The sequence below is a fragment of the Ziziphus jujuba genome, chromosome 6 (genome assembly GCF_031755915.1).
Source record: "Ziziphus jujuba cultivar Dongzao chromosome 6, ASM3175591v1".
Classification (NCBI taxonomy): Eukaryota; Viridiplantae; Streptophyta; class Magnoliopsida; order Rosales; family Rhamnaceae; genus Ziziphus; species Ziziphus jujuba.
In genome coordinates this window covers 5,297,771-5,313,497 of record NC_083384.1, presented here as the reverse complement: position 1 = coordinate 5,313,497, position 15,727 = coordinate 5,297,771, and the positions used below count along the sequence as shown (strand labels likewise).

General features: G+C 37.1%; 1 protein-coding gene across 1 annotated transcript; it reads right to left on the bottom strand.

The window, feature by feature from the left end:
- Positions 1–10,497: 10,497 nt before the first annotated feature.
- LOC107431110 (cation/H(+) antiporter 20) lies at positions 10,498–14,841 on the bottom strand. The gene is made up of 4 exons (XM_048463737.2): positions 14,419–14,841; positions 13,054–14,079; positions 11,327–12,250; positions 10,498–11,189 (listed from the first exon to the last, which is right to left on the bottom strand). Exons 1-4 carry the CDS (start codon positions 14,596–14,598, stop codon positions 10,791–10,793), a joined length of 2,529 nt encoding a protein of 842 aa, XP_048319694.2. The 5' UTR covers positions 14,599–14,841; the 3' UTR covers positions 10,498–10,790.
- Positions 14,842–15,727: the final 886 nt, after the last annotated feature.

Below are 15,727 nucleotides of genomic sequence, written 5' to 3'. Positions count from 1 at the left end.
GTGGATAAAGATTATATTTACCAATAATTCCTAGACAAGAGAAAAAAAAAAAAAAACGAGGGATCCATTACTGATCCACAAGATTCAAAAGAGATCTTATAGTGAATCTTTATTTTTATATATAACATAGAAGGTTAACAGTATGGATAGTGAAGTGTTTCTTTTTTCCTTCCTTGACGATGATTGATGAAAAATAAATATATTACATCCTGCATCAGATGCAGAAAGAAGAAACATACTTTGGCACTTGTCAATGTTCACACATTAATATTACATTGGATTCATCAAGTTGTTTGTGATAAATATGGCAAAACGAGGTTTTTTAAGACAAAGAAAAAGAGTTGTAACTGAATTTATTTTTTTATTTTTATTATATATATATATATATATATATTAAGAGTTGTAATTTAGTTGTTCGTCTTAAAATATTGACCTCCTTTGAAGAGAGAGAGAGAGAGAGAGAGGGAAAAAAAAAAGTCAGGTAAAGAATATATATCTAAATGACAGATCCATGACCTTCCTATACCAAGTTGTAATGGGAAGATTAGTGTTGACTCTCGCAAATAGACAGATTTATAACTTAAAAATATATATATATATATACACGCACACATACTTTTGGCCCATTTGTAACATCCTGTTTTTATTGACGGTTCTGTAATTCTCTGTTGATATTATGGGCAATTTAGCCACCATACTCAGTATAAAGTTTTTTTTTTTTCTTTTGAACCAGAAGCCAACCACTCTGAAAACCAACAATTGCCGATATTGGTATGAGCTTTTTTTTGTTTAGAGCTTTTCAGAAGATCATTCATCTTAGGATTACTCTCACTGAATACTCTTAACTTTGACGTTCTTTCGAATCCCCACGGCCATTGCTAGGGGATTTTTTTTTTTTTTTTGGTTGACAGCTTTGTAGGGGGACGCTGGCACACTTCTTGCCTGATACAGGCTCTAATGCCATTTGTAACACCCCTTGTCCCTAATTGGATTTTTTTTTTTTTTCTGGTTAGAACTTCCCTAGGGATCATCCATCTTGGGATTATTCTCGCTTAAGCACACTTAACTTTAAAATTCACTCGAAGCTTGATGCCAACCACTCTAAAAAAGCATCGGTATTATGAGAGTGACTATTATTATATTTGAATCATTCCCTGATTTACACCCGGATGACGTGGGATTGGACATCAGATAACTTGCTAATGCCCCGCACCCCCCACATTGGTTGTCATAAAAAACGCCTATGAGAGTAATTACTATTACATTTGAAGATGTCCTTAGATGATATGAGATTAGATAACAGATAGCCTACTAATGCCTTTTGCATCAACTGTATAGTTCTTTTGAACCTGAAAAGAACCACTTTAAAAACCAATCTAGTTCTTTTGAACCCGAAGACAACCACTTTGAAAACCAATCGTTTTCGTTTTGAAAAGGCTTATGAGAATGATTATCATTACATTTAAACTATCCCTATTCCATACTTGGGCGATATGAGATTGGCTATAAGTAGCCTAGTAGTGCCTCTTGCACCTGTCCACATTTGTTGTCACAATTCACCCTTTTGGAGCTCATATTGATTGTCACAATCCATCCTCTTGAAGCCTAGCATATGGGTACAGATAATTTGTAACATGGGTTTTTTATGCTAGGTATAGGACATTTGTAACTTGGGTTTTTTGTTCTTGATTATTGCTATATTACGCTTAATTGTAAAGTTTTTTGAACCATGAAACCAATCATTTTGAAAAAAGTTTTGGCGATATGAGGGTGACTATCATTGTATATGAATCATTCCTCTTCCATACTTGAACGATCTGGGAATGAACACCAGATAGCCTACTAATGATTCTTGCATTCACCTAGATTGATTATCAAATTAACATAGGCTCCGGTTGATAAGGGGTATTTTTTCCCTGCACCTCTTCAAACATGCTATTCTCCCAACGACTCAAACGAACTTCTGTTACTTCATCACCATGTTTTATTATTATTATTTTTTTGCTTGAACACTTCATCACCATGTTAATTTGCTAATGACTCTACCATTTAATACTTTGTGGTCAACAGAACAGCCCTTTAATAACACACCGCCATTAATTTATTTAGACCAGTATAGACTGACTAAGCATTTATGAAACTCTCAATTTTATGGCATACATTATTCTCCAACTTTGATCTATTACGACAAAAGTATTTAGCCATCGTTTTGCATATCATGATAACCTTTAACTTTGCAGTCAGAGAAATAAAAATGTGATCGATGCCAACTTTAGTGGCTGCATCTACAGTAACCATACTTTCATTATCGTCACCACAACTACTATACTTGCTCTCAATTTTTTTCAATCTGATCTCTTTCTTTATTTCTTTTTGTTCCAGAAAGAAAATCCAAACGAAATTTATATATCCGAAATTCTCAATCCATCAATTATAATTTTAATATAACCCATTAAATAAGATAATATCATCAACATTTAACATGTCAAATACATTTCCATCTTATATTTGATATATATATATATATATATATATAAGCTTTCTCTTGTAAAGAAATCCATAATTTAATTAAAATCCAACATGCTTTATGTTGGTTGCATTACTAGTTGTTATATAAATTTAAATCTAAAAACCGAAAATGATATATGTCAATTATCAGTATTTGCCTTAAAAAATTCTAATTTAATAAAATTAGGAATTCCTCCTGACTAAATAATTTTTGTAGATGGAGGGTGTTCATTGTACAAGGGATTTGACAATCATTTTTAACAAATCATAGGAGGCCTTGATTTTTTCAATCCAATAGTGAATATATAATTATATTGAATAAAACAATTATAAAAAGTAATTAATTTTTGGAAATTAAAATCCAGTCAAAGTAAAACAATTTTCAACTCTCATCCAATAGCTAAAATGATTTGTCAAAAATGTTTTTCAAATTCCTTTATTCAGAGAACGAGCCCCTTTATATATATATATATATTTATTTATTTATTTAATTCGCCAATTTAAGTTCAATTTAACAACTTGCCACGTTAAGGCTATTTCACAAATATCCTGATTAAAGCCTCTGTCTTACTGAGTATTTCCTTCTAGAAGTATATAAATAAATGAAAGCCCATCCTCCGTGAATCTGAATTTGCTTCACTAAAAACAAAAAGAAGAAGGAAAAGCAAAAGCAAAAGCAAAAGGAAATCGATCAAAGCCTAGGTCAAAATACCCAGTTGATTTAATTATCAACTTCATTTTTGTTCCTTTTTTGCTTCATTTTTGCTAATGATGTAGAAAATCCTAGAAGGAATTACCAAGGAGTAGATCTCAGGCTCTCATTCCTGTCCAGGTCTAACTCTGGTCCAATTCCACCCCAGTCACGGAGAATGAGAGAAAACAAACACTTTCAATATATTTCAAAAATAAGAATTATGTCCTTTACATTTTTTGTAGGCTAACTTTTATATCTCTCTTTTGTCACCACGCAGGGTGAAGGATAAAAGGCATAAAGCCACCTGAGCAGATAAAGTAACAAAAACAAAGCCATATCAACAAGGAAAAGTAAAAGGAAATAAAACGCTGCGTTTAGACAGAAAACAACAAGAGTTATGCAGGAAGTATATAAGGAGCAAATATATTGCAGCTGCATCATTCGCTCACACTTGAAGAGAGCTCGACCATGAGCAAGGAGGATAAAGAGCAATCAGTAACATCAGGGGGATGGTATTCAAAAAGATCAGCAACGTTGAAGGTGTTGGAAATCTTTAGATGTGAAGGGAGCTCAAGTTGGTAGGCATTATCTCCAAGTTTCTTTATTATGCGACAAGGACCGATCTTTTTAGCATGGAGTTTGTTGTAGGCACCGACAGGAAACCTTTCTTTCCGAAGATGAACCATGACAAGATCACCAACTTCAAACGACTTATGGCGACGATGGAGATTAGCTGTAGCCTTGTAACGAGCATTACTGGCATTCAGATTGTGTTGGACCCGGGTGTGAATATCTTGAATTCTATGGGCCAAAGTGTCAGCAGTTGTGTGAGGAGGGAAAGAGGTGGAGGCAAGGTTGACAATATGGTTGGGAGGTTTGGTATAGACAATAGCAAAGGGACTAAATCCTGTGGAACGATTGACCATGCTGTTATAGGCAAATTCAGCTTGGGGCAAGTATGAGTCCCACTATTTTGGAGAGTCACCAGCAAGGCTACACAGCATGGAACCAAGAGTTCGATTCACAACCTCGATTTGACCGTCCGTTTGAGGGTGATAAGCACTGCTAAACTGAAGCACCGTATCAAACTTGCACCATAAAGTTTTCCAAAAATGGCTAAGGAACTTTACATCTCTGTCAGAGGTGATCGATTTCGGTATGCCATGAAGTCTCACAATTTCACGGAAGAACAGGTTGGCCACATACGAAGCGTCGACAGCTTTCTTGCAAGGAAGAAAATGAGCCATCTTGGAGAACCGATCAATTACAACCAAAATGGAGTCGACTTTGCGTTGTGAAAGTGGCAGACCGAGGACAAAATCAAGTGAAATGTCCTCCCAAATATGATTTGGGACAGGTAGGGGTGTGTAGAGGCCTATGTTTTGTTGTTGGCCTTTAGCGGTTTGACGAACAGCACAATGTTTGACAAATTTGGTGACATCAAGTTTGAGGTGAGGCCAAAAGTAGCGCTCTTCAAGTAAGGAAATTGTTTTGTCTCCTCCAGTATGAGCAGCCAAACCACCTCCATGAAGGTCTCTTATAAGCTGAAAACGAAGAGAAGTTCGAGGAATACATAGTTGTAGCCTTTTAAAGAGATGGCCATCATAAATATGAAAATCGCCGGCTGCCTCATGCAAACGACATTTTTGCCAAATGTGTCCTAGGTCGGGATCATCGGGGTATTGATCTTGGAGAGCATCGAATCCCACAACCTCGATTTGCAACTTATTCAAGAGGCATACCTTGCGACTGAGAGCATCTGCCACTCGATTGTGTTTCCCAGCTTTATGGTGGAATGTATACGGAAATTTTTGAAGAAATTGGGACCATCGAATGTGCATCTTGTTGATGTGTTTTTGTGAGCTGAAATGTTGCAAAGCTTGGTGGTCACAATGAAGGACAAATTCCTACTGAATCAGGTAATGTTCCTAATGCTTGAAAGCTCTCACTATAGCATATAATTCTTGTTCGTAGGCCAACCACAATTGACGGGCAGGGCACAATTTTTCACTGAAAAACTCAATAGCATGCTGTTCTTACATAAGGACAGCTCCAATGCCCGTTGAAGACGCGTTCGTTTCGACTTCGAAGATCTTGTTGAAATCAGGAAGTGCTAATACTGGAGCTTCAGTAAGATGTTTTTTCAGAATTTCGAAGCTTTGCTGCTGAGCAGGCCCCCATTGGAATTTTCCTTTCTTGAGGCAGTCTGTTAATGGACCTGCAATAGAACTGAAGCTGCGAACAAAACACCTATAGAAAGTTGCGAGTCCATGGAAGCTGCGAACTTCAGTGACTGTTGAGGGTGTTTTCCAATCACGGATTGCAGCTACCTTTGAGGGGTCGGCCTTGATTCCATGCTTGCCCATAATAAACCCGAGGAAAAGAAGTTCTGGGGTCATGAATACACATTTCTTGAGGTTAAGATAGAAATGGTTTTCCTTGAGTATCACGAAAACCCGCTACACATGCTCAATGTGGTCTTCGGTTGAGTGGCTGTACACAAGAATATCGTCGAAATATACCACCACACAGATGCCAATGAGAGGTTGTAGAACTTGGTTCATCAAACGCATGAAGGTATTCGGTGCATTGCATAACCCCAAAGGCATGACCTGCCACTCGTAGAGACCCAAAGGAGTTTTGAAGGTGGTCTTCCATTCATCTCCAGGCCTTATCCGAATTTGATGGTAGCCGTTGTGAAGATCCAACTTAGAGAACACTTGAGCCCCACTTAATTTGTCTAACATGTCTTCCAACCGGGGATTGGGAAACCGATATTTGGTAGTTATTTTGTTGATAGCACGGCTGTCAATATACATTCTCCATTCACCATTCTTTTTGGGGACTAGAAGAGCTGGTACTGCACAAGGACTTAGGCTTCCTCAGATAAGGTTCTTCTTCAGCAAGTCCTCAACCATCTGCTGTAGGATTTGAACTTCTTTTGGTGGCATTCGGTAGTGAGGAAGATTAGGAAGTTTGGTCCCGGGTAGCAAGTCAATAGCATGTTGGATATCTCTCATGGGTGGTAGAGAATCCGGAAGTTCACTTGGACAGATTTCAGCAAATTCTTGAAGAAGTTGTTGAATGGGTTGTGGAAACTGAGAATCTGTAGGGGCTTAAATTGAAGCTACAATACCGAAACAAATCTGTGAGTGTTTAGCTTGAAGTTCAAAATGTTTTCCCAAGGTTGTTAAAAGTATAGGACCCTTTCCCGAAAGTTGTTCTGGTGGTACTCCAGATGTGGGCAGTAAAGTAGGATTATTTTGGGGCTTGGAAGGGAGTAGGACAATTTTCTTCCCATTCCATTGAAACAAATGTGTGTTTTGTCGACCATCATGCGATACGGAGTTGTCGAACTGCCAAGGTCGGCCTAAGAGAATGTGACATGCGTCCATCTCCACAACATCACAAACAACCTCATCGGCATAATGTTTTCCTATACTAAAATGAACTTTACACAGCTCAGTGACCTTAGTTTCGATACCTTTTTTTATCCAACCCACCTTGTAAGGATTCGGGTGACTCATAGTAGGAAGCTTCAAGGCTTTAACCAAGGACTTGGACACTATGTTCTCGCTGCTCCCGCTGTCTATAATCACCTCACACACCTTCTTGTTGATAGTACATTTAGTTTTGAAGATTGAATGTCGTTGAGGCTCCATGGGATGTTTAGGAGAGAACAATAGCTTTTGGATGATGTAAATGACTGGTTCTCCTTGGTCTTCATCCACCAACTCGGTTTCATCCCCCATGGTGGCAAACTTTTCTCCCGAATCGTCTTGAGTTTCCACTATATTAACCTGTTTACGCAGTGGACATTCATTAGATTTGTGGCCTTGCTGGCCACACTTGAAGCACTTGAGTGGAAAGTTTCGGGCATAAGGATTTGAAGGCCTGTTGGGTTGATTTTGGGGTTTACTGATATTTTTCATGGAATTATCAGCAAGGGTGGCCTTTTGGTAAGGTGCTTGTGGTGATAGGGATTTAACTTTTGGTGGGTACAATTCACTCATGGGTTTCTATTTAGTTGGTGTCTTAGTTACATGCCTCTCAATTTGCTTTTCAATCTTGAAAGCTAAATTGATAGCTTCACTAAGATTCCACACAGGACTAAGCTCTATTCTTTCTTGAATTGGAGTAAGTAACCCAGCCACATATCTAGCAACTAGTTGGCCTTCATTTTCATTCAAGTTCACCCGAGCACTCAGTCTATAAAATTCTTCAGTATACTCACTAATAGAACGGTTACCTTGGTGGCAATGGTGATATTGCTGGTAAAGGATTTGCTCAAAATCAACGGGGAGAAATCTGGCTCGTAACATTCAGCGTAATCATGACCAAGATTGTATCGGACCTTTTCCTTGTTTTCGTCTATTACTCAGAACCTGTTCCCACCATGCCGAGGCTCCCCCACGGAATTTGTAAGCCACCAAACGAACCTGTTTATCCTCCGGTATGGACATATACTCAAAGAAAGACTCAACAGTTTCTACCCAATCAAGAAAATCCTCAATATTCAGAGACCCATCAAAATTTGGAATATCAACTTTAATTCGGTAGTCTGAAGGTTGGTGGTCTTGAGCATACCTGTTAGGAGCAGCTTGAGGGGCTCGATTCTTGGCCATTGTCTCCATCTCATCTTCTGAGTCCGAGTCGATTGAGAGTGGAATACGTTGCTGAACATCAAGAAATTGACGGTGTTGAGTTCTGGGAATTCGAGGAGGAGGCGAGTCTTGGAGGTTTGGATCTGCTGGATGTGCCAATGGAATGGGCGTCTATGGCATCTGTGTTGCTGTAGATTGGTCGCCGGAGTGCTCTGGGAGGTGAGAACCAGCAGCTCCAGATTTCAACGTAAGACCAGAATGTATTGCGGCACAAAGTTGCCGAATCTCATTAGAAAGGGTGTCGAGTTTCTGATCTAATTTAGCAACAGTAGATAAAAGCATTTTCGAGCTTGGGTCCTCACCCGGATTTCGTTGAGAGTTTTCACCGGAACTAGCCATGGAAATTTCAGAGAGGATAACCAGGCTCTGATACCAATTTGATGTAGAAAATCCTAGAAGGAATTACCAAGGAGTAGATCTCAGGCTCTCATTCCTGTCCAGGTCTAACTCTGGTCCAATTCCACCCCAGTCACGGAGAATGAGAGAAAACAAACACTTTCAATATATTTCAAAAATAAGAATTTTGTCCTTTACATTTTTTGTAGGTTAACTTTTATATCTCTCTTTTGTCACCACGCAGGGTGAAGGATAAAAGGCATAAAGCCACCTGAGCAGATAAAGTAACAAAAACAAAGCCATATCAGCAAGGAAAAGTAAAAGGAAATAAAACGCTGTGTTTAGACAGAAAACAACAAGAGTTATGCAGGAAGTATATAAGGAGCAAATATATTGCAGCTGCATCAACTGAGTATTTCCTTCTAGAAGTATATAAATAAATGAAAGCCCATCCTCCGTGAATCTGAATTTGCTTCACTAAAAACAAAAAGAAGAAGGAAAAGCAAAAGCAAAAGGAAAAGGAAATCGATCAAAGCCTAGGTCAAAATACCCAGTTGATTTAATTATCAACTTCATTTTTGTTCCATTTTTGCTTCATTTTTGCTAATGTTGTAACCGCAAAAACTTCAGAAATTGGACAGAGGACATGGGGAATAATGAAAGGAGTCATGGAAATGGCATTGGAGAAGGTTGAAGAGTATGCTAAAGTTGAATGGAAGGCTGATAACTGGTAACGCGATGATAGCGAGAAATATGGATATTATCAGGAGTTTAATTGGAATTCTTCTTCTGGAGGAGGGCAGTCTTCATCAAGTTGAAATGTTAATTCTTTTCAGCTCAACTTCTTGGGATGATTGGGACCAGAAAGGCAACTAGAAGGAAGGAGTGACAAAGGGAACATCATCAAATAACAGTGACGGTTGGGCGGGCTGGGATGATGCTAAAAATGATGGATATGAGTGATAAGAAAACTGTTGGCCATAATGGGAAATTGGATGCTACATGGACAGGGGAAGGCTTTTTCTGAGGTTAGCTTGACTAGAATCGTATTGTTATGCTCAATTACAAATTTTTGTATGATTTCTGATTAAGAGTTTGTGTTTGAAAGGTTTTTTTATGTGTGCACTTTGGACTTGAATTTCTATTCGAAGGTTTTACCTAATGGTCAGTTTAAAAAAAAACACTATTACAGCCTAAAATTTGAAATCATTATATGTTAGTGAAGATTGACCAGATACATTAGAGATATAAACACTTACTGGCTTAGAAATTTCTAATATGTTTCATATGTCATTGCAAGGGTTTACCTTATGTATGAGTTTGAGAAACAATGTTACAGACAGCCTAATTGAAGTGGTCGTAAAATTCCTTCCTGTTTATTGAAGATTGACCATCTACGTTAGAGATGGAAACACTATTGTGGCTTGAAATTGGTGATCTGTTTCCCATGTTATTGAAAGGGGATTAGCTAATGCTTTTTTTGAGAAACACCATTTTATAATAAAAATTGAAATGGCTCGGTTCCTTCTTGTTCAAGATTGAATCTCTACATTAGAGATGGGAACAATATTTGTGGCTTGAAACTTATAATCTATTTTGTACATGTTATGATACTAATAGAAAGTTACTTCAAATGCTAAGCTTCTCCTTTTTTTGGCTTCAAGTTATTAATGTAATTTTCATAGAGTTGTTTGAGATCAATGTTCTTGTTTTCTTGTGTGGCATGTTTGAAAGTGTATCATCTGTTACTTGGCCGGGTAGAATTGTATGCCCTGTTTCCAGTGAATTCATTGGCTGACCAACAAATGGTCGTTATGCTGAAGATGACTGTGGAAATTTCTAGACAAGTGCTGTTGCCACTGGTTTCAAATGGATTTTAGATCCCATGTTGATAGGGGAGACACTTATGTTCAGGCTAATATGTTGTTATTAGCCTTATTATGTTTCTCTTTCATATCTTTAATTTTTGAAAAGGTTCCTATGTAAGTTATTGGGGACCTTTTGTGTGTTTTAAAGTAGTTTCATATGTGTTTCAAAAAAAAAAAAAAGAAAAAAAAAAAAAGAAAAAAAGGAAGACTATCAAAACAAGCTTAATTTCCAATGGAAAGGACTGCTATTTGTACATGTGAGGATTTGTTATTTTCTTTGGACTTGGTATCGACTGATTTTCTTCGTCTTTAATTGATATGGATGCTCCATAACAAAATTTGTAATTTTTTTGGGGATCAAATTTAGCTTTGATTCAAATGAAGATATATTATGGTTACGGCCATTTCGCATTGTAACAAAATATCTTGGTTTACGAAGCTACCAGCCTCTATGTATGGAAAATACCTTCTTTTGGTTTAAAAAATTATTCACTTGGTTCTCTGGTCTACTTCTGGTTTTGGTTTTCATCCGGTAATATGGGTGCCCAAAAGAAACCTTGTCAAGGAGACTTAATCAGACGATTGTCAACAGCAGATATAGCGGTCCCCTAAAGGTGGGGAGTAGTTTTTACAAATAACATTGAAACAAAAGGTGGAAAATAAAACTGGTGCAAACATTTATATATACAAATTTATACGTACGTACCAGCTGAATGTGTATCACGCAATATCTTTTGAAATCTCTTCAACACTACTAGAGGATTCATCGCCTTTGAATTTCTCACAGTCAGTAGTGTGGAGTATCGTTGACACTGGTACTTCCTCTGCATGGTTTACATCGTGTTGCTGAACTACAAGCACCGAAGAAACCACACCATTGCCTGCTGAAGCCAAGATGTCTCCTATTGGCCCCAATTCGGCATGCTCGGCATGTCGTTCTGCTAGTTTTGCCACCATGCTTGATGGGAGCCGACCCTTGCCTACTACTATAAGATGGTAATCTCCACTGCGCCCTATTGCCAACACTCCCTCAATGATGTTGTTTGCTATCTTCTCTATGTACTCGGCCACTCCACCCCACTTGCTTCGAAAATCTGCAATCGCAGCCTCATCGAGTTCCTAGTTTGTTCACCCCAATTCAATAAGAAGCACAATTTTCCAGTTAAAACATGATTAAACAAGTTTAATTTCGTATCATAGCATATTATATAAAAACAGGTAAAGAAGCTTGGACATTGAGCATGGACTAGTAGTACCTTTTCTTTCTCTCGGTTCAATGTGGCGTTTGAAAAGCTATAGTTTTCCTCTTTGGACTTGGTTTTTGATGGCCGTAGCACAATGCTATTACTCTCAAAACCTTCCATCTCGGCAAACTTCACAACGGCCACTTTAATCGCAGGATGATCGGCCATCCTACCACCTAACTCCAAGGCCTCACGGTCATCAGGACCACCAAAGAAAACAATACAAACCCGATGAGTTATAGTACCATTTGGCCTCGGAGTTTGCGATCCAACATTTCCGAATCCGCGGTCCACAAGCACTGCTACAGAGCATGGTGCACCATTTAGCACCTTCTGATTGACTCCTTTCCAGCCATGGCCTACATTCTCCATAAACTCCTCGCCGCCTTCGCTTCTCCATAACTTGTGGAAAGGAAGGATGATCATTGTTACCCTTTTATCTTCAGCAACATGGCAAATATCCTCATGCATTGTGGACAACGATGAAATTGCTGTGGTGGGTCGGACTTTTACTCTGCCTAATTGGCTGCAAGCCTGAAATGCGCCGGCTAGCCGGTCGTGCCATTCCCTGCGTCGTGAGCATTTGGAGAATGGAAATCCATTCTTGCGAACTCTTTGGACCATGATGATGGAAGATGAGCGGTCCGTGAGCTCCACGAGGTGCATGATGAAAAGCTTGAGTAGGGATTTCTTGGTGCTCCTAATCGCTTCGACGAGGCTGATGAGGGAGGGAACATTTCCGGGACCATGAACGCAAGCAAGGATTCGAAGCTTGTCTTGGGAATCGTAGGTGGACGAGAGGTCTCGAAGCTTGCGGCGAATTGGAATGGAGTCGCCGCGAGCGGGATTGTAGATGGCCATGACTGTTGGAGTTGTGATGAAGGTGGTGAAGAGTGCCATCAAGACTAATATTGCAAATATCTCATCATTGAGCACCTATTATTATAACAAAGTTCATGGAAAAATTGATTAATCATACTTTTCTTTTTCTTACTTTTTTTTTTTTTTAAATGTATAAAATACTAGTGATTTGCGTTCAGTTGCTAAGTTTTTTTATATTTGTACATATTAAATGAGTAGGTGTGAATTATTATAATTATAAAGGATATTATTGTAGATTATTAAAAAATATTTACATTTTTAAAATAAATAATTAGACTCAAATAAGATGATTTATATCAAACTAGTATCAAAATTTACTTTTTCCACTTTAACTTCAATTTATATATATAAAATAAAAATACACTTTTTTTTTCTTACTTAGTTAAATTTGAATTGGTTAATCATACTTGTATTTTTTATCTTTCAAAATATAAAAAATATAAACATCTTGGTTCAATTGATAGATATCTACATCAATACACATTATAAATTATTATAATTATATAGAATATTATTATAAATAATTAAAAATATTTATATTTTCAGATTCATATAAGATCTTAAATATTAAACTAATATCAAAACTTACTTTTTTAATTTTGGAATAGTTTAAAAAATTAAAATTATAAATTATTTTTATTAATTATTGGATCTCAATAAAATTTATTTTTTCTGAAAAAAATTTAATATATTACTAAATATATATTTTGCCATTTTAAAATTTTAAATATTAATATATTCACTTATTAGAATCATCAAAAGGCCGGAAACAAAAAAATTCAATATTTTTTGCTTTAAAAAAATAAAAAAAGTGAACTTTTAGAGCATGCAAGATAAAAGGAGAGATAAATATTCACCTTCTTCTCCTTGCCAATGTTGAGAACAATGAGCTCTACTAAACCTTTGGTGTTCATCAAAAGGCCGAGCGTCAGAGACTCTCTCACAGGAATCATACACATCACGGCCATGGCGAACGTGCCGAGAATTTTTCCCGTACATGCGGTGGATATAACCAATCCCAGAAGCCCCCAAGACTTGGCTCCAATTATCTTAGCCACATCCGTCTTTAATCCGCTCGATGCAAAGTAAAGAGGAAGCAACAAACCCGATACGAAATCTTCAATCCTCTCCATCAATCTCTCTGTAAATTCACCATCTTTCGGAATCGTTAACCCGAAAACGAAAGCTCCGAAGATCGAATGGATTCCGATTAAATCGGTCATGAACCCTGAAACCATCACTCCCGCTAATGTTAAGCAGATGTAGGCTTCGGCAACCGCAACATGCTCCGAAAAGCATCTTCGGGCGACCCACTTCATCGCGGGTCGGATCACAACCATCATGAAGACCACGAAACCGAACCCGGATAGGAGAACCCAGATTGATACTAAAGGGCTTTTGTATCCACTACCTTCTCCGTTTTCCGCCAAGGCAACGGCGAGAGCCTGCAGGATCCATGCAGCAACGTCGTTGAATGCGGCGGCGGCCATGGCGGTCTCTCCGACGCTAGTTGTCATCAATCGAAGCTCCGCTAGGATCCGGGCGAGTACGGGGAAGGCGGTGATGGAAAGGGCTACTCCCATGAAGACGAGAAACTGACCGAAGCCTACTTTGTCGGCTCCGGTGACAGTTTCTCTGAGTAGGAAAGCTACACCGATGCCGCAGATGAAAGGGACGGAAATTCCGGCGATGGCAATGCCGAAAGATCTTCTACCACTGCGGCGAAGGGAGGTTAAATCCAGTTCCAAGCCGACGAGGAAGAGGAAGAACAGAAGTCCAAAACTTGCCGCGGATTCAAGAATGGGAGTGCTCCATTCCGGAAATATTCGGTGCAAATAATATTTGTTTCGTCCTAATGCTGAAGGTCCTAGTACAATTCCACCCTTAATTAAAGCCAGAAAAAAAAAAAAAAAAGAAAAAAAAAAGTTAGTAAAGACGAAATTTTTTTTTTTTTTTGTTGTTTTTGTTTGTGAAGTTTATGTTACATGTCTTTGTCAATTTAATATGGTATATGAGCGTGGCCAAAAACTATGTAAAAGGAAAAAAAAAAAAAATTGTACAAAATTATATACATATGATTAATTTTATACATATACAGAATATTAGATATGATCAGATTATATATGTCTAACAAATTGAAAATATATATCACTTTCTTGCATGTCAATGTATGAAATAGTAGAAATCCAACAGATTAAGCACACATGTCGTAGAATAGTTACCACAATCTCAGCAATAACTTTGGGTTGGCGGAGGGGTTTGAGAAGAAAGGCAAGGAAGCGGTTGACAACAAGAATTAAGATGGTTTGAACAATCAAAAGTGGGAAGGCAAAGTCAAGGGGATTATCTCCTTGCCAAGCTCCATCTGACGACGTTTTAATTGATGTTATATTCACCACCATAGCTACAAATTACTTGGTATCTAATGAACAAGGTGGCGTATTATAACTCTTTAGCAGCTTATTTGGGCTAGCTACTAGTAGTAGTAGTGGAGTATGAACATAAAGACGAGCATTTTTGATCTGTTTATATAGAGAAAATTAGAGAGCCAATAAAAAAAGAAAAAAAGAAAAAGGAAGACAAAAAGAAGTTGATAGCTAGATAATACTACAATTGGGTGCTTGTTGCCACGTGCGCAGTGCCTATTCCGTTTCCAGTTACAAATTCAAACGCTGATCCTTCTTATTTATACTTGGAGATCATAAGAGAGGCAACTCTTTAAAGAAATGTTAAACGGTACCGTTTGCTTGGTGCATAGGATTAATTAGATTTGGAAACGTATTGCATTGAACATGTTTGTGTCGTGTTGTGATATGTTCGTTTGTGATATGTTCGTATAAAATTTAATTAAGTTAAATATGATCCGTTAAGCTTTCATATAGAAATAAATTTATTTAAACTAATTTATTAAATTATCATGTATCCCGCTATTCGACTTATAAAAATACACACAAATTTGAAAATTTAAATTTGATTAAATTTTTAAATAATAAAATAATATTTTTTTTAAAAAAAATATCTTGCAAAAAAAGTTCTTTATTTTTAAATTTTTTAAAAATTAAACTAAAAAAGAACAAATTAATATATGTTTAACAATATTAAATAATTTTAATATTATAAGACATATAATTATAAAAATACTCATTTTTAATGGGTATTATATATTATCATATTTTATCCATTAAAATTTGTTATTTTATTTGATCTTATTGGATGACACTGATATGAATTTAATACGATATTGTCAATCTAAATCTTTATAGTATCGTACGGAATCGTATCATATTATCGTATCTTATAAGATTTTGTCAAATTTATAATCAATAGATAAAGTTCAAGTGGGTTTTTTTTTTTTTTTTTTTTTTTTTTACTTTTTAATAGATTTCAACATCAATCCCATGGCCTGATATGGGTCCATAGCAATTTGGTAGTGCCCTTTTTTCACATAAATCATTTGCTAAATTTTGCTTTTTTGTTCTACCAATTGGATCTTGCCATCTGACTTGCATATGTAAATGTTTTGAATGGTTA